The 20,359-nt window shown below is 50.7% G+C and overlaps 1 protein-coding gene across 1 annotated transcript; it reads left to right on the plus strand.

Annotated features, from left to right (window-relative positions):
- Positions 1 to 125: 125 nt before the first annotated feature.
- On the plus strand, positions 126 to 3,217 carry LOC106579498 (eotaxin). The gene is made up of 4 exons (XM_014159443.2): positions 126 to 513; positions 2,504 to 2,624; positions 2,705 to 2,775; positions 2,933 to 3,217. Exons 1-4 carry the CDS (start codon positions 432 to 434, stop codon positions 2,953 to 2,955), a joined length of 297 nt encoding a protein of 98 aa, XP_014014918.1. The 5' UTR covers positions 126 to 431; the 3' UTR covers positions 2,956 to 3,217.
- The last annotated feature ends 17,142 nt before the right edge of the window (positions 3,218 to 20,359 follow it).

A 20,359-nucleotide genomic window follows, 5' to 3' on the forward strand; every position in this document is an offset into this window, starting at 1 on the left:
TCGACTTTTCACACCTTCTGGTGTCTGTGTGTGTGTGTGTCTGTGTGTGTGTGTACCCTTTATTAATCCATCATTCTCCGAAATACTGCTGCAGGGGTTGGGGGTGTTGGTGGTTTGTTAAGATAAGGAGAGAGGGGGGTGGAGGTGTGACTATAACGTTACGAATACTGACCGCATCACACCATAACACACACACAAACAAAAAGAGCAAGGTGGGTGTTTCCACCAGTACAGTATATGTAACCCACCGTCAGAAACAAAACCCCTGGCACTTCCACCGCCTTTCACAGATTCATCGCCACGGTTACCAGACCAATCAGAACGACCACCGACCCGTCTCCGTACTTTAGTGCCTAGCAGAGTCTCTCACGGTGATTGTTTGTCTGTCAGTCAGTCATTTATTCATTCATTCAGTCAATCAGTCAGTCAATATGTCCATGTTCCAGTCCAGGACCCTCTCACTGGCACTCCTGATCACCATGTGTGTGTACCTCGCCTCTGTCTCTGCCAACTGTGAGTATTGATTCACTGATTGATTGATGTAGTGAATGATTGAAAACTACACATATATTGAATATATTCTAGAACTAAATATGATTATACAGTATATGCTATATACTATATTCACACACACATTAAAATGCAGAACATGTCATAATGCACTTACAGTTACCATTGAGTTACTGTAATTTAAAGCTTTTTGATAGACCCTCTACAACTCGGACACCTCTCAGACCCAGAGTGGTCCACGAACCACAGTTATCTGTATTTTTTAAATGTATTTTAACTGTTTAGTTTTGCATGTTTGCTGGTAACGTAACTGATTGCAATTTTTTTGTAATCAGATTACATGTACAGTGCATTGGGAAAGTAGTCAGACCCCTTGACTTGTTCCACATTTTGTTACTTTTTTCCTCATAAATCTACACACAGTACCCCATAATGACAAAGTGAAAACAGTTTTTTAGAAATGTTTGCAGTTATTAAAAATAAAAAACAGAAATACCTTATTTACATAAGTATTCAGACCCTTTGATATGAGAATCAAAATTGAGCTCAGGTGCATCCTGTTTCCGTTGACCATCCTTGAGATATTTCTACAACTTGATTGGAGTCCACCTGTTGTAAATTCAGTTGATTGGACATGATCTGGAAAGGCACACACATGTCTACATAAGGTCCCACAACTGACAGTGCATGTCAAAGCAAAAACCAAGGAATGAGGTCGAAGGAATTGTCCGTAGAGCTCCAAGACAGGATTGTGTCGAGGCACAGATGTGGAGAAGGGTAGTAAAAAATGTCTGCAGCATTGAAGGTCCCCAAGAACACAGTGGCCTCCATCATTCTTAAATGGAAGAATTTTGGAACCACCAAGACTCTTCCTAGAGCTGGCTGCCCGGCCAAACTGAGCAACCAGGGGAGAAGGGCCTTGGCAAGAACCCGATGGTCACTCTGACAGAGCTCCAGAGTTCCTCTGTGGAGATGGGAGAACCTTCCAGAAGGACAACCATCTCTGTAGCACTCCACAAATTAGTTCACTTTCCAACAGGACAATGACCCTAAGCACACAGCCAAGACAACGCAGAAGTGGCTTTGGAACAAGTCTCAATGTCCTTGAGTGGCCCAGCAAGAGCATGGACTTGAACCCGATCGAACATCTCTGGAAAGACCTAAAAATAGCTGTGCAGCGACGCTCCCCATCCAACCTGACAAAACTTGAGAGGATCCGCAGAGAAGAATGGGAGAAACTCCCCAAATATAGGTGAGGCTGTAATCGCTGCCAAATGTGCTTCAACAAAGTACAGAGTAAAGGGTCTGAATACTTATGTAAATGTGATAGAAGTTTTTAAAAATTTTATTACAATTGCGAAAATTTCTATACATTTTTTTTTGCTTTGTCATGATGGGGTATTGTGTGTAGATGAGGGAAAAAACATTTGAATACATTTTAGAATAAGGCTGTAACGTAACAAAATATGGAAAAAGTCAAAGGGTCTGAATGCACTGTAACTGATTACATGTAATTAGTTCCTCCCCAACCCTGTGCACGCACAAACACAGACACAGAGATAGACACAGACACAGAGATAGACACAGACACAGAGATAGACACAGACACAGAGATAGACACAGACACAGAGATAGACACAGACACAGACACAGAGATAGACACAGACACAGAGATAGACACAGACACAGAGATAGACACAGACACAGACACAGAGATAGACACAGACACAGAGATAGACACAGACACAGACACAGAGATAGACACAGACACAGAGATAGACACAGACACAGAGATAGACACAGACACAGACACAGGTCGGTTGATTTCCACGTTATTCTTTGCTGAGTCATCTGACACCTCTGAGGTGGGATAGGCTTCATGTCTTAATAGTTTCCTGTCAGACTCTCATAAAAACGCTTACTTTAGAGATCTCAGAATCTTTTGTTTCAGTTTTTTTTCGCTCTCTCACTTCCTTCCTCCCCCCTCTCTCAGATCGTCGGCCCAGTAAGGTGACCACAAACTGCTGCACGAGTGTGTCTGACACTCCTATAAAATCTGAACTGCAAGGATACCGCATCCAAAACTCCATGCCACCCTGTGTTAATGCCGTCATGTAAGTCTCAAACACCCACCCACCCACCCACCCACCCACACACATACAGTAGTAGTAATAAGCTCTGTGTCTTGTTTCAGCTTCTACACAGTGAAAGGTGAGAAGATCTGCTCTGATCCCAAAACGCCTTGGGTCGACAGGAGAAAGAAAGGTAAAGAGGACACACACACACACACACACACACACACACACACACACACACACACACACACACACACACACACACACACACACACACACACACACACACACACACACACACACACACACACACACACACACAGTCTAATCTCTATGTCTCACTCTAGGTTTAAAAGTGATGAAAAAGTGAAGGAGCCATGCTTGACCATGTCTGGCGCCTTCTGCACTGTAGCTCTGCCTCCCCCTACAAGCCTCCCCTACAAGCCTCCCCTACAAGCCTCCACCTACAAGCCTCCACCTACAAGCCCCTTCAAACATCATAGAAAATTTTTCAGCATGTTTTCTTTTTCTGTTATATTTTGATTGCTGTATCTGGTCTTTAAGACCTACACTTTGTTCTGTGGAAATGGATTGAATAATATATATATTTTCAAATATATTTCCTTAAAATACTTGTTATGACAGTCCGTCTGTGATTTTGACATATTTTCTGTTAGTTTGAAGATAGTTAGTCTATTGTTGTGTTTATGTTGATCTAAAACCACTGGAAAGCATACAGGGTGTGCTGTCCTGAAGTGATACAGTGTACAGTTTGTCTATGGGTTACTAGAGCAGTTTAGAGAAGTCTAACCTCATAGCACCATCTAGTGGCCAACTGTGACCACACAGTGTAACTGAGTAGGACCACACAGTGTGACTGAGTAGGACCACACAGTGTGACTGAGTAGCACCACACAGTGTGACTCAGTAGGACCACACAGTGTGACTGAGTAGGAAACCTGAGTAGGACCACACAGTGTGACTGAGTAGGACCCCTGAGTAGGACCACACAGTGTGACTGAGTAGGACCACAGAGTGTGACTGAGTAGGACCACAGAGTGTGACTGAGTAGGACCACACAGTGTGACTGAGTAGGACCACACAGTGTGACTGAGTAGGACCACACAGTTGGACTGAGTAGGACCACAGAGTGTGACTGAGTAGGACCACACAGTGTGACTGAGTAGGACCACACAGTGTGACTGAGTAGGACCACACAGTGTGACTGAGTAGTACCACACAGTGTGACTGAGTAGGACCACACAGTGTGACTGAGTAGGACCACACAGTGTGACTGAGTAGGACCACAGAGTGTGACTGAGTAGGACCACACAGTGTGACTGAGTAGGACCACAGAGTGTGACTGAGTAGGACCACACAGTGTGACTGAGTAGGACCACACAGTGTGACTGAGTAGGACCACACAGTGTGACTGAGTAGGAAAACACAGTGTGACTAAGTAGGACCACACAGTGTGACTGAGTAGGACCACACAGTGTGACTGAGTGGGACCACACAGTGTGACTGAGTAGGACCACACAGTGTGACTGAGTAGGACCACACAGTGTGACTGAGTAGGACCACACAGTGTGACTGAGTAGGACCACAGTGTGTGACTGAGTAGGACCACACAGTGTGACTGAGTAGGACCACACAGTGTGACTGAGTAGGACCACACAATGTGACTGAGTAGGACCACACAGTGTGACTGAGTGGGACCACACAGTGTGACTGAGTAGGACCACACAGTGTGACTGAGTAGCACCACACAGTGTGACTGAGTGGGACCACACAGTGTGACTGAGTAGGACCACACAGTGTGACTGAGTAGGACCACACAGTGTGACTGAGTAGCACCACACAGTGTGACTGAGTGGGACCACACAGTGTGACTGAGTGGGACCACACAGTGTGACTGAGTGGGACCACACAGTGTGACTGAGTAGGACCACACAGTGTGACTGAGTGGGACCACACAGTGTGACTGAGTAGGACCACACAGTGTGACTGAGTAGGACCCCTGAGTAGGACCACACAATGTGACTGAGTAGGACCCCTGAGTAGGACCACACAGTGTGACTGAGTAGGACCACACAGTGTGACTGAGTAGGACCACAGAGTGTGACTGAGTAGGACCACACAGTGTGAATGAGTAGGACCACACAGTGTGACTGAGTAGGACCCCTGAGTAGGACCACACAGTGTGACTGAGTAGGACCCCGGAGTAGGACCACACAGTGTGACTGAGTAGGACCCCGGAGTAGGACCACACAGTGTGACTGAGTAGGACCACAGAGTGTGACTGAGTAGGACCACAGAGTGTGACTGAGTAGGACCACAGAGTGTGACTGAGTAGGACCACACAGTGTGACTGAGTAGGACCACAGAGTGTGACTGAGTAGGACCACACAGTGTGACTGAGTACGACCACACAGTGTGACTGAGTAGGACGACACAGTGTGACTGAGTAGGACCACACAGTGTGACTGAGTAGGACCCCTGAGTAGGACCACACAGTGTGACTGAGTAGGACCACAGAGTGTGACTGAGTAGGACCACACAGTGTGACTGAGTAGGACCACACAGTGTGACTGAGTGGGACCACACAGTGACTGAGTAGGACCACACAGTGTGACTGAGTAGGACCACACAGTGTGACTGAGTGGGACCACACAGTGTGACTGAGTGGGACCACACAGTGTGACTGAGTAGGACCACACAGTGTGACTGAGTAGAACCACACAGTGTGACTGAGTAGGACCACACAGTGTGACTGAGTAGGACCACACATTGTGACTGAGTAGGACCACAGAGTGTGACTGAGTAGAACTACACAGTATGACTGAGTAGGACCATACAGTGTGACTGAGAGGGACCACACAGTGTGACTGAGTAGTACCACACAGTGTGACTGAGTGGGACCACACAGTGTGACTGAGTGGGACCACACAGTGTGACTGAGTGGGACCACACAGTGTGACTGAGTAGGACCACACAGTGTGACTGAGTAGGACCACACAGTGTGACTGAGTAGGACCACACAGTGTGACTGAGTAGGACCACACAGTGTGACTGAGTGGGACCACACAGTGCGACTGAGTAGGACCACACAGTGTGACTGAGTAGGACTACACAGTGTGACTGAGTAGGACCACACAGTGTGACTGAGTAGGACCACACAGTGTGACTGAGTAGGACCACACAGTGTGACTGAGTAGGACCACACGGTGTGACTGAGTAGGACCACACAGTGTGACTGATTAGGACCACAGAGTGTGACTGAGTAGGACCACACAGTGTGACTGAGTGGGACCACACAGTGTGACTGAGTAGCACCACAGAGTGTGAAAGAGTAGAACCACACAGTGTGACTGAGTAGGACCACAGAGTGTGACTGAGTAGGACCACACAGTGTGACTGAGTAGGACCACACAGTGTGACTGAGTAGGACCACAGAGTGTGACTGAGTAGGACCACAGAGTGTGACTGAGTAGGACCACACAGTGTGACTGAGTAGGAACACAGAGTGTGACTGAGTAGGACCACAGAGTGTGACTGAGTAGGACCACACAGTGTGACTGAGTAGGACCACACAGTGTGACTGAGTAGGACCACACAGTGTGACTGAGTAGGACCACAGAGTGTGACTGAGTAGGACCACACAGTGTGACTGAGTAGGACCACACAGTGTGACTGAGTAGCACCACAGAGTGTGACTGAGTAGGACCACACAGTGTGACTGAGTAGGACCACACAGTGTGACTGAGTGGGACCACACAGTGTGACTGAGTGGGACCACACAGTGTGACTGAGTAGGACCACACAGTGTGACTGAGTAGGACCACACAGTGTGACTGAGTGGGACCACACAGTGTGACTGAGTAGGACCACACAGATTGACTGAGTAGGACCACACAGTGTGACTGAGTAGGACCCCTGAGTAGGACCACACAGTGTGACTGAGTAGGACCACAGAGTGTGACTGATTAGGACCACACAGTGTGAATGAGTAGGACCACACAGTGTGACTGAGTAGGACCCCTGAGTAGGACCACACAGTGTGACTGAGTGGGACCACACAGTGTGACTGAGTGGGACCACACAGTGTGACTGAGTAGGACCACACAGTGTGACTGAGTAGGACCACACAGTGTGACTGAGTGGGACCACACAGTGTGACTGAGTAGGACCACACAGATTGACTGAGTAGGACCACACAGTGTGACTGAGTAGGACCCCTGAGTAGGACCACACAGTGTGACTGAGTAGGACCACAGAGTGTGACTGATTAGGACCACACAGTGTGAATGAGTAGGACCACACAGTGTGACTGAGTAGGACCCCTGAGTAGGACAACACAGTGTGACTGAGTAGGACCCCTGAGTAGGACCACACAGTGTGACTGAGTAGGACCACAGAGTGTGACTGAGTAGGACCACAGAGTGTGACGGAGTAGGACCACAGAGTGTGACTGAGTAGGACCACACAGTGTGACTGAGTAGGACCACAGAGTGTGACTGAGTAGGACCACAGAGTGTGACTGAGTAGGACCACACAGTGTGACTGAGTAGGACCACACAGTGTGACTGAGTAGAATGACACAGTGTGACTGAGTAGGACCACACAGTGTGACTGAGTAGGACCCCTGAGTAGGACCACACAGTGTGACTGAGTAGGACCACAGAGTGTGACTGAGTAGGACCACAGAGTGTGACTGAGTAGGACCACATAGTGTGACTGAGTGGGACCACACAGTGTGACTGAGTAGGACCACACAGTGTGACTGAGTAGGACCACACAGTGTGACTGAGTAGGACCCCTGAGTAGGACCACACAGTGTGACTGAGTAGGACCACACAGTGTGACTGAGTAGGACCACACAGTGTGACTGAGTAGGACCACACAGTGTGACTGAGTAGGACCCTTGAGTAGGACCACACAGTGTGACTGAGTAGGACCACAGAGTGTGACTGAGTAGGACCACAGAGTGTGACTGAGTAGGACGACACAGTGTGACTGAGTAGGACCACAGAGTGTGACTGAGTAGGACCACACAGTGTGACTGAGTAGGACCACACAGTGTGACTGAGTAGGACCACAGAGTGTGACTGAGTAGGACCACAGAGTGTGACTGAGTAGGACCACACAGTGTGACTGAGTAGGACCACACAGTGTGACTGAGTAGGACCACACAGTGTGACTGAGTAGCACCACAGAGTGTGACTGAGTAGGACCACAGAGTGTGACTGAGTAGGACCACAGAGTGTGACTGAGTAGGACCACAGAGTGTGACTGAGTAGGACCACACAGTGTGACTGAGTAGGACCACAGAGTGTGACTGAGTAGGACCACAGAGTGTGACTGAGTAGGACCACAGAGTGTGACTGAGTAGGTGTGACTGAGTAGGACCACACAGTGTGACTGAGTAGGACCACACAGTGTGACTGAGTGGGACCACACAGTGTGACTGAGTGGGACCACACAGTGTGACTGAGTGGGACCACACAGTGTGACTGAGTGGGACCACACAGTGTGACTGAGTGGACCACACAGTGTGACTGAGTAGGACCACACAGTGTGACTGAGTAGCACCACAGAGTGTGACTGAGTAGGACCACAGAGTGTGACTGAGTAGGACCACAGAGTGTGACTGAGTAGGACCACACAGTGTGACTGAGTAGGACCACAGAGTGTGACTGAGTAGGACCACAGAGTGTGACTGAGTAGGACCACAGAGTGTGACTGAGTAGGACCACAGAGTGTGACTGAGTAGGACCACAGAGTGTGACTGAGTAGGACCACACAGTGTGACTGAGTAGGACCACAGAGTGTGACTGAGTAGGACCACAGAGTGTGACTGAGTAGGACCACAGAGTGTGACTGAGTAGGACCACACAGTGTGACTGAGTAGGACCACACAGTGTGACTGAGTAGGACCACACAGTGTGACTGAGTGGGACCACACAGTGTGACTGAGTAGGACCCCTGAGTAGGACCACACAGTGTGACTGAGTAGGACCACACAGTGTGACTGAGTAGGACCACACAGTGTGACTGAGTAGGACCACACAGTGTGACTGAGTAGGACCCTTGAGTAGGACCACACAGTGTGACTGAGTAGGACCACAGAGTGTGACTGAGTAGGACCACAGAGTGTGACTGAGTAGGACCACACAGTGTGACTGAGTAGGACCACAGAGTGTGACTGAGTAGGACCACACAGTGTGACTGAGTAGGACCACACAGTGTGACTGAGTAGGACCACAGAGTGTGACTGAGTAGGACCACAGAGTGTGACTGAGTAGGACCACACAGTGTGACTGAGTAGGACCACACAGTGTGACTGAGTAGGACCACACAGTGTGACTGAGTAGGACCACACAGTGTGACTGAGTAGGACCACACAGTGTGACTGAGTAGCACCACAGAGTGTGACTGAGTAGGACCACAGAGTGTGACTGAGTAGGACCACAGAGTGTGACTGAGTAGGACCACAGAGTGTGACTGAGTAGGACCACACAGTGTGACTGAGTAGGACCACAGAGTGTGACTGAGTAGGACCACAGAGTGTGACTGAGTAGGACCACAGAGTGTGACTGAGTAGGTGTGACTGAGTAGGACCACACAGTGTGACTGAGTAGGACCACACAGTGTGACTGAGTAGGACCACACAGTGTGACTGAGTGGGACCACACAGTGTGACTGAGTGGGACCACACAGTGTGACTGAGTGGGACCACACAGTGTGACTGAGTGGACCACACAGTGTGACTGAGTAGGACCACACAGTGTGACTGAGTAGCACCACAGAGTGTGACTGAGTAGGACCACAGAGTGTGACTGAGTAGGACCACAGAGTGTGACTGAGTAGGACCACACAGTGTGACTGAGTAGGACCACAGAGTGTGACTGAGTAGGACCACAGAGTGTGACTGAGTAGGACCACAGAGTGTGACTGAGTAGGACCACAGAGTGTGACTGAGTAGGACCACACAGTGTGACTGAGTAGGACCACAGAGTGTGACTGAGTAGGACCACAGAGTGTGACTGAGTAGGACCACAGAGTGTGACTGAGTAGGACCACACAGTGTGACTGAGTGGGACCACACAGTGTGACTGAGTGGGACCACACAGTGTGACTGAGTGGGACCACACAGTGTGACTGAGTGGGACCACACAGTGTGACTGAGTGGGACCACACAGTGTGACTGAGTGGGACCACACAGTGTGACTGTGTAGGACCACACAGTGTGACTGAGTGGGACCACACAGTGTGACTGAGTAGGACCACACAGTGTGACTGAGTGGGACCACACAGTGTGACTGAGTAGGACCACACAGTGTGACTGAGTAGGACCCCTGAGTAGGACCACACAATGTGACTGAGTAGGACCCCTGAGTAGGACCACACAGTGTGACTGAGTAGGACCACACAGTGTGACTGAGTAGGACCACAGAGTGTGACTGAGTAGGACCACACAGTGTGAATAAGTAGGACCACACAGTGTGACTGAGTAGGACCCCTGAGTAGGACCACACAGTGTGACTGAGTAGGACCCCTGAGTAGGACCACACAGTGTGACTGAGTAGGACCACAGAGTGTGACTGAGTAGGACCACAGAGTGTGACTGAGTAGGACCACACAGTTTTACTGAGTAGGACCACAGAGTGTGACTGAGTAGGACCACACAGTGTGACTGAGTACGACGACACAGTGTGACTGAGTAGGACCACACAGTGTGACTGAGTAGGACCCCTGAGTAGGACCACACAGTGTGACTGAGTAGGACCACAGAGTGTGACTGAGTAGGACCAGAGAGTGTGACTGAGTAGGACCACACAGTTTGACTGAGTGGGACCACAGAGTGACTGAGTAGGACCACACAGTGTGACTGAGTAGGACCACACAGTGTGACTGAGTGGGACCACACAGTGTGACTGAGTGGGACCACACAGTGTGACTGAGTAGGACGTGCTTGTTGCACCCTCGACAACTACTATGATTATTATTATTTGACCATGCTGGTCATTTATGAACATTTTAACATTTTAACATTTTGACCATGTTCTGTTATAATATCCACCCTGCACAGCCAGAAGAGGACTGGCCACCCCTCATAGCCTGGTTCCTCTCTAGGTTTCTTCCTAGGTTTTTGGCCTTTCTAGGGAGTTTTTCCTAGGGAGTTTTTCCTAGCCACCGTGCTTCTTTCACATGCTTTGCTTGCTGTTTGGGGTTTTAGGCTGGGTTTCTGTACAGCACTTTGAGAATATCAGCTGATGTACGAAGGGCTATATAAAAATAAATTTGATTTGATTTGATTTGACCACACAGTGTGACTGAGTAGAACCACACAGTGTGACTGAGTAGGACCACACAGTGTGACTGAGTAGGACCACACATTGTGACTGAGTAGGACCACACAGTGTGACTGAGTAGGACCACAGAGTGTGACTGAGTAGAACTACACAGTATGACTGAGTAGGACCATACAGTGTGACTGAGAGGGACCACACAGTGTGACTGAGTAGGACCACACAGTGTGACTGAGTGGGACCACACAGTGTGACTGAGTAGAACTACACAGTGTGACTGAGTAGGACCACACAGTGTGACTGAGTAGGACCACACAGTGTGACTGAGTAGGACCACACAGTGTGACTGAGTAGGACCACAGAGTGTGACTGAGTAGGACCACACAGTGTGACTGAGTAGGACCACACAGTGTGACTGAGTAGGACCACAGAGTGTGACTGAGTAGGACCACAGAGTGTGACTGAGTAGGACCACACAGTGTGACTGAGTAGGACCACAGAGTGTGACTGAGTAGGACCACACATTGTGACTGAGTAGGACCACACAGTGTGACTGAGTAGGACCACACAGTGTGACTGAGTAGGACCACACAGTGTGACTGAGTAGGACCACACAGTGTGACTGAGTAGGACCACACAGTGTGACTGAGTAGGACCACACAGTGTGACTGAGTAGGACCACAGAGTGTGACTGAGTAGGACCACACAGTGTGACTGAGTGGGACCACACAGTGTGACTGAGTGGGACCACACAGTGTGACTGAGTAGGACCACACAGTGTGACTGAGTAGGACCACACAGTGTGACTGAGTGGGACCACACAGTGTGACTGAGTAGGACCACACAGTGTGACTGAGTAGGACCCCTGAGTAGGACCACACAGTGTGACTGAGTAGGACCACAGAGTGTGACTGAGTAGGACCACACAGTGTGACTGAGTAGGACCACACAGTGTGACTGAGTAGGACCCCTGAGTAGGACAACACAGTGTGACTGAGTAGGACCCCTGAGTAGGACCACACAGTGTGACTGAGTAGGACCACAGAGTGTGACTGAGTAGGACCACAGAGTGTGACTGAGTAGGACCACACAGTGTGACTGAGTAGGACCACACAGTGTGACTGAGTAGGACCACAGAGTGTGACTGAGTAGGACCACACAGTGTGACTGAGTAGGACCACACAGTGTGACTGAGTAGGACCACACAGTGTGACTGAGTAGAATGACACAGTGTGACTGAGTAGGACCACACAGTGTGACTGAGTAGGACCCCTGAGTAGGACCACACAGTGTGACTGAGTAGGACCACAGAGTGTGACTGAGTAGGACCACAGAGTGTGACTGAGTAGGACCACACAGTGTGACTGAGTGGGACCACACAGTGTGACTGAGTAGGACCACACAGTGTGACTGAGTAGGACCACACAGTGTGACTGAGTAGGACCCCTGAGTAGGACCACACAGTGTGACTGAGTAGGACCACACAGTGTGACTGAGTAGGACCACACAGTGTGACTGAGTAGGACCCCTGAGTAGGACCACACAGTGTGACTGAGTAGGACCCTTGAGTAGGACCACACAGTGTGACTGAGTAGGACCACAGAGTGTGACTGAGTAGGACCACAGAGTGTGACTGAGTAGGACGACACAGTGTGACTGAGTAGGACCACAGAGTGTGACTGAGTAGGACGACACAGTGTGACTGAGTAGGACCACAGAGTGTGACTGAGTAGGACCACACAGTGTGACTGAGTAGGACCACAGAGTGTGACTGAGTAGGACCACAGAGTGTGACTGAGTAGGACCACACAGTGTGACTGAGTAGGACCACACAGTGTGACTGAGTAGGACCACACAGTGTGACTGAGTAGGACCACACAGTGTGACTGAGTAGCACCACAGAGTGTGACTGAGTAGGACCACAGAGTGTGACTGAGTAGGACCACAGAGTGTGACTGAGTAGGACCACAGAGTGTGACTGAGTAGGACCACACAGTGTGACTGAGTAGGACCACAGAGTGTGACTGAGTAGGACCACAGAGTGTGACTGAGTAGGACCACACAGTGTGACTGAGTAGGACCACACAGTGTGACTGAGTAGGACCACACAGTGTGACTGAGTGGGACCACACAGTGTGACTGAGTGGGACCACACAGTGTGACTGAGTGGGACCACACAGTGTGACTGAGTGGGACCACACAGTGTGACTGAGTGGGACCACACAGTGTGACTGAGTGGGACCACACAGTGTGACTGAGTAGCACCACAGAGTGTGACTGAGTAGCACCACAGAGTGTGACTGAGTAGGACCACAGAGTGTGACTGAGTAGGACCACAGAGTGTGACTGAGTAGGACCACAGAGTGTGACTGAGTAGGACCACACAGTGTGACTGAGTAGGACCACAGAGTGTGACTGAGTAGGACCACAGAGTGTGACTGAGTAGGACCACAGAGTGTGACTGAGTAGGACCACAGAGTGTGACTGAGTAGGACCACAGAGTGTGACTGAGTAGGACCACACAGTGTGACTGAGTAGGACCACAGAGTGTGACTGAGTAGGACCACAGAGTGTGACTGAGTAGGACCACACAGTGTGACTGAGTGGGACCACACAGTGTGACTGAGTGGGACCACACAGTGTGACTGAGTGGGACCACACAGTGTGACTGTGTAGGACCACACAGTGTGACTGAGTGGGACCACACAGTGTGACTGAGTAGGACCACACAGTGTGACTGAGCTGGACCACACAGTGTGACTGAGTAGGACCACACAGTTTGACTGAGTAGGACCCCTGAGTAGGACCACACAATGTGACTGAGTAGGACCCCTGAGTAGGACCACACAGTGTGACTGAGTAGGACCACACAGTGTGACTGAGTAGGACCACAGAGTGTAACTGAGTAGGACCACACAGTGTGAATGAGTAGGACCACACAGTGTGACTGAGTAGGACCCCTGAGTAGGACCACACAGTGTGACTGAGTAGGACCACAGAGTGTGACTGAGTAGGACCACAGAGTGTGACTGAGTAGGACCACACAGTGTGACTGAGTAGGACCACACAGTGTGACTGAGTAGGACCACAGAGTGTGACTGAGTAGGACCACAGAGTGTGACTGAGTAGGACCACACAGTGTGACTGAGTAGGACCACACAGTGTGACTGAGTAGGACGACACAGTGTGACTGAGTAGGACCACACAGTGTGACTGAGTAGGACCCCTGAGTAGGACCACACAGTGTGACTGAGTAGGACCACAGAGTGTGACTGAGTAGGACCACAGAGTGTGACTGAGTGGGACCACACAGTGACTGAGTAGGACCACACAGTGTGACTGAGTAGGACCACACAGTGTGACTGAGTGGGACCACACAGTGTGACTGAGTGGGACCACACAGTGTGACTGAGTAGGACCACACAGTGTGACTGAGTAGGACCACACAGTGTGACTGAGTAGGACCACACAGTGTGACTGAGTAGGACCACACAGTGTGACTGAGTAGGACCACACAGTGTGACTGAGTAGGACCACACAGTGTGACTGAGTAGGACCACACAGTGTGACTGAGTAGGACCACACAGTGTGACTGAGTAGGACCACAGAGTGTGACTGAGTAGGACCACAGAGTGTGACTGAGTGGGACCACACAGTGACTGAGTAGGACCACACAGTGTGACTGAGTAGGACCACACAGTGTGACTGAGTGGGACCACACAGTGTGACTGAGTGGGACCACACAGTGTGACTGAGTAGGACCACACAGTGTGACTGAGTAGGACCACACAGTGTGACTGAGTAGGACCACACAGTGTGACTGAGTAGGACCACACAGTGTGACTGAGTAGAACCACACAGTGTGACTGAGTAGGACCACACAGTGTGACTGAGTAGGACCACACATTGTGACTGAGTAGGACAATACAGTTTGACTGAGTAGGACCACAGAGTGTGACTGAGTAGAACTACACAGTATGACTGAGTAGGACCATACAGTGTGACTGAGAGGGACCACACAGTGTGACTGAGTAGGACCACACAGTGTGACTGAGTGGGACCACACAGTGTGACTGAGTAGGACCACACAGTGTGACTGAGTAGGACCACACAGTGTGACTGAGTAGGACCACACAGTGTGACTGAGTAGGACCACACAGTGTGACTGAGTAGGACCACACAGTGTGACTGAGTAGGACCACACAGTGTGACTGAGTGGGACCACACAGTGCGACTGAGTAGGACCACACAGTGTGACTGAGTAGGACCACACAGTGTGACTGAGTAGGACCCCTGAGTAGGACCACACAGTGTGACTGAGTAGGACCACACAGTGTGACTGAGTAGGACCACAGAGTGTGACTGAGTAGGACCACACAGTGTGACTGAGTAGGACCACACAGTGTGACTGAGTAGGACCACACAGTGTGACTGAGTAGGACCACAGAGTGTGACTGAGTAGGACCACAGAGTGTGACTGAGTAGGACCACACAGTGTGACTGAGTAGGACCACACAGTGTGACTGAGTAGAACGACACAGTGTGACTGAGTAGGACAACACAGTGTGACTGAGTAGGACCCCTGAGTAGGACCACACAGTGTGACTGAGTAGGACCACAGAGTGTGACTGAGTAGGACCACAGAGTGTGACTGAGTAGGACCACGCAGTGTGACTGAGTAGGACTACACAGTTTGACTGTGTAGGACCACAGAGTGTGACTGAGTAGGACCACACAGTGTGACTGAGTAGGACCACGCAGTGTGACTGAGTAGGACCACACAGTGTGACTGAGTAGGACCACAGAGTGTGACTGAGTAGGACCACACAGTGTGACTGAGTAGGACCACGCAGTGTGACTGAGTAGGACCAGACAGTGTGACTGAGTGGGACCACACAGTGTGACTGAGTGGGACCACACAGTGTGACTGAGTAGGACCACACAGTGTGACTGAGTGGGACCACACAGTGTGACTGAGTAGGACCACACAGTTTGACTGTGTAGGACCACACAGTGTGACTGAGTGGGACCACACAGTGTGACTGAGTAGGACCACACAGTGTGACTGAGTAGGACCACACAGTGTGACTGAGTAGGACCACACAGTGTGACTGAGTAGGACCCCTGAGTAGGACCACACAGTGAGACTGAGTAGGACCCCTGAGTAGGACCACACAGTGTGACTGAGTAGGACCACACAGTGTGACTGAGTGGGACCACACAGTGTGACTGAGTAGGACCACACAGTTTGACTGTGTAGGACCACACAGTGTGACTGAGTGGGACCACACAGTGTGACTGAGTAGGACCACACAGTGTGACTGAGTAGAACGACACAGTGTGACTGAGTAGGACCACACAGTGTGACTGAGTAGGACCACAGAGTGTGACTGAGTAGGACCACAGAGTGTGACTGAGTGGGACCACACAGTGTGACTGAGTAGGACCACACAGTGTGACTGAGTAGGACCACACAGTGTGACTGAGTGGGACCACACAGTGTGACTGAGTAGGACCACACAGTGTGACTGAGTAGGACCACACAGTGTGACTGAGTAGGACCACACAGTGTGACTGAGTAGGACCACACAGTGTGACTGAGTAGAACCACACAGTGTGACTGAGTAGGACCACACAGTGTGACTGAGTAGGACCACACATTGTGACTGAGTAGGACAATACAGTTTGACTGAGTAGGACCACAGAGTGTGACTGAGTAGAACTACACAGTATGACTGAGTAGGACCATACAGTGTGACTGAGAGGGACCACACAGTGTGACTGAGTAGGACCACACAGTGTGACTGAGTGGGACCACACAGTGTGACTGAGTAGGACCACACAGTGTGACTGAGTAGGACCACACAGTGTGACTGAGTAGGACCCCTGAGTAGGACCACACAGTGTGACTGAGTGGGACCACACAGTGTGACTGAGTAGGACCACACAGTGTGACTGAGTAGGACCACACAGTGTGACTGAGTAGGACCACACAGTGTGACTGAGTGGGACCACACAGTGCGACTGAGTAGGACCACACAGTGTGACTGAGTAGGACCACACAGTGTGACTGAGTGGGACCACACAGTGTGACTGAGTGGGACCACACAGTGTGACTGAGTAGGACCACACAGTGTGACTGAGTAGGACCACACAGTGTGACTGAGTAGGACCACACAGTGTGACTGAGTAGGACCCCTGAGTAGGACCACACAGTGTGACTGAGTAGGACCACACAGTGTGACTGAGTAGGACCACAGAGTGTGACTGAGTAGGACCACGCAGTGTGACTGAGTAGGACTACACAGTTTGACTGTGTAGGACCACAGAGTGTGACTGAGTAGGACCACACAGTGTGACTGAGTAGGACCACACAGTGTGACTGAGTAGGACCACACAGTGTGACTGAGTAGGACCACACAGTGTGACTGAGTAGGACCACACAGTGTGACTGAGTAGGACCACGCAGTGTGACTGAGTAGGACCACACAGTGTGACTGAGTGGGACCACACAGTGTGACTGAGTGGGACCACACAGTGTGACTGAGTAGGACCACACAGTGTGACTGAGTGGGACCACACAGTGTGACTGAGTAGGACCACACAGTTTGACTGAGTAGGACCACACAGTGTGACTGAGTAGGACCACACAGTGTGACTGAGTAGGACCACACAGTGTGACTGAGTAGGACCACACAGTGTGACTGAGTAGGACCACACAGTGTGACTGAGTAGGACCCCTGAGTAGGACCACACAGTGATGACTGAGTAGGACCACACAGTGTGACTGAGTAGGACCACACAGTGTGACTGAGTGGGACCACACAGTGTGACTGAGTAGGACCACACAGTTTGACTGTGTAGGACCACACAGTGTGACTGAGTGGGACCACACAGTGTGACTGAGTAGGACCACACAGTGTGACTGAGTAGAACGACACAGTGTGACTGAGTAGGACCACACAGTGTGACTGAGTAGGACCACACAGTGTGACTGAGTAGGACCACACAGTGTGACTGAGTAGGACCACACAGTGTGACTGAGTAGGACCACACAGTGTGACTGAGTAGAACCACACAGTGTGACTGAGTAGGACCACACATTGTGACTGAGTAGGACAATACAGTGTGACTGAGTAGGACCACAGAGTGTGACTGAGTAGGACTACACAGTGTGACTGAGTAGGACCACAAAGTGTGACTGAGAGGGACCACACAGTGTGACTGAGTAGGACCACACAGTGTGACTGAGTGGGACCACACAGTGTGACTGAGTAGGACCACACAGTGTGACTGAGTAGGACCACACAGTGTGACGTCCCCTGAGTAGGACCACACAGTGTGACTGAGTGGGACCACACAGTGTGACTGAGTAGGACCACACAGTGTGACTGAGTAGGACCACACAGTGTGACTGAGTAGGACCACACAGTGTGACTGAGTGGGACCACACAGTGCGACTGAGTAGGACCACACAGTGTGACTGAGTAGGACCACACAGTGTGACTGAGTAGGACCCCTGAGTAGGACCACACAGTGTGACTGAGTAGGACCACACAGTGTGACTGAGTAGGACCACAGAGTGTGACGGAGTAGGACCACAGAGTGTGACTGAGTAGGACCACACAGTGTGACTGAGTAGGACCACACAGTGTGACTGAGTAGGACCACACAGTGTGACTGAGTAGAACGACACAGTGTGACTGAGTAGGACCACACAGTGTGACTGAGTAGGACCCCTGAGTAGGACCACACAGTGTGACTGAGTAGGACCACAGAGTGTGACTGAGTAGGACCACAGAGTGTGACTGAGTAGGACCACGCAGTGTGACTGAGTAGGACCACACAGTTTGACTGTGTAGGACCACACAGTGTGACTGAGTAGGACCACACAGTGTAACTGAGTAGGACCACAGAGTGTGACTGAGTAGGACCACACAGTGTGACTGAGAAGGACCACGCAGTGTGACTGAGTAGGACCAGACAGTGTGACTGAGTGGGACCACACAGTGTGACTGAGTGGGACCACACAGTGTGACTGAGTAGGACCACACAGTGTGACTGAGTGGGACCACACAGTGTGACTGAGTAGGACCACACAGTTTGACTGTGTAGGACCACACAGTGTGACTGAGTGGGACCACACAGTGTGACTGTGTAGGACCACACAGTGTGACTGAGTGGGACCACACAGTGTGACTGAGTAGGACCACACAGTGTGACTGAGTAGGACCACACAGTGTGACTGAGTAGGACCACACAGTGTGACTGATTAGGACCCCTGAGTAGGACCACACAGTGTGACTGAGTAGGACCCCTGAGTAGGACCACACAGTGTGACTGAGTAGGACCACAGAGTGTGACGGAGTAGGACCACAGAGTGTGACTGAGTAGGACCACACAGTGTGACTGAGTAGGACCACACAGTGTGACTGAGTAGGACCACAGAGTGTGACTGAGTAGAACGACACAGTGTGACTGAGTAGGACCACACAGTGTGACTGAGTAGGACCCCTGAGTAGGACCACACAGTGTGACTGAGTAGGACCACAGAGTGTGACTGAGTAGGACCACAGAGTGTGACTGAGTAGGACCACACAGTGTGACTGAGTGGGACCACACAGTGACTGATTAGGACCACACAGTGTGACTGAGTAGGACCACACAGTGTGACTGAGTAGGACCACACAGTGTGACTGAGTAGGACCACACAGTGTGACTGAGTAGGACCACACAGTGTGACTGAGTAGGACCACACAGTGTGACTGAGTAGGACCACACAGTGTGACTGAGTAGGACGACACATTGTGACTGAGTAGGACCACACAGTGTGACTGAGTAGGACCACAGAGTGTGACTGAGTAGGACTACACAGTGTGACTGAGTAGGACCACACAGTGTGACTGAGTGGGACCACACAGTGTGACTGAGTAGGACCACACAGTGTGACTGAGTAGGACCACACAGTGTGACTGAGTAGGACCACACAGTGTGACTGAGTAGGACCACACAGTGTGACTGAGTAGGACCACACAGTGTGACTGAGTAGGACCACACAGTGTGACTGAGTAGGACCCCTGAGTAGGACCACACAGTGTGACTGAGTAGGACCACACAGTGTGACTGAGTAGGACCACACAGTGCGACTGAGTAGGACCACACAGTGTGACTGAGTAGGACCACACAGTGTGACTGAGTAGGACCCCTGAGTAGGACCACACAGTGTGACTGAGTAGGACCACACAGTGTGACTGAGTAGGACCACAGAGTGTGACTGAGTAGGACCACACAGTGTGACTGAGTAGGACCACACAGTGTGACTGAGTAGGACCACACAGTGTGACTGAGTAGGACCAGAGAGTGTGACTGAGTAGGACCACACAGTGTGACTGAGTAGGACCACACAGTGTGACTGAGTAGCACCACACAGTGTGACTGAGTAGAACGACACAGTGTGACTGA

The sequence above is a fragment of the Salmo salar genome, chromosome ssa19 (assembly GCF_905237065.1).
Source record: "Salmo salar chromosome ssa19, Ssal_v3.1, whole genome shotgun sequence".
In the NCBI taxonomy this organism is placed as follows: domain Eukaryota; kingdom Metazoa; phylum Chordata; class Actinopteri; order Salmoniformes; family Salmonidae; genus Salmo; species Salmo salar.

Bases quoted from the DNA above. Each gene is read 5' to 3' on its own strand.
- LOC106579498 (XM_014159443.2), top strand. From the start codon at position 432: ATGTCCATGTTCCAGTCCAGGACCCTCTCACTGGCACTCCTGATCACC. The intron at 514-2,503 runs GTGAGTATTGAT...CCCCTCTCTCAG, and splicing joins CGCCTCTGTCTCTGCCAACT to ATCGTCGGCCCAGTAAGGTG. The intron at 2,625-2,704 runs GTAAGTCTCAAA...GTCTTGTTTCAG, and splicing joins CCCTGTGTTAATGCCGTCAT to CTTCTACACAGTGAAAGGTG.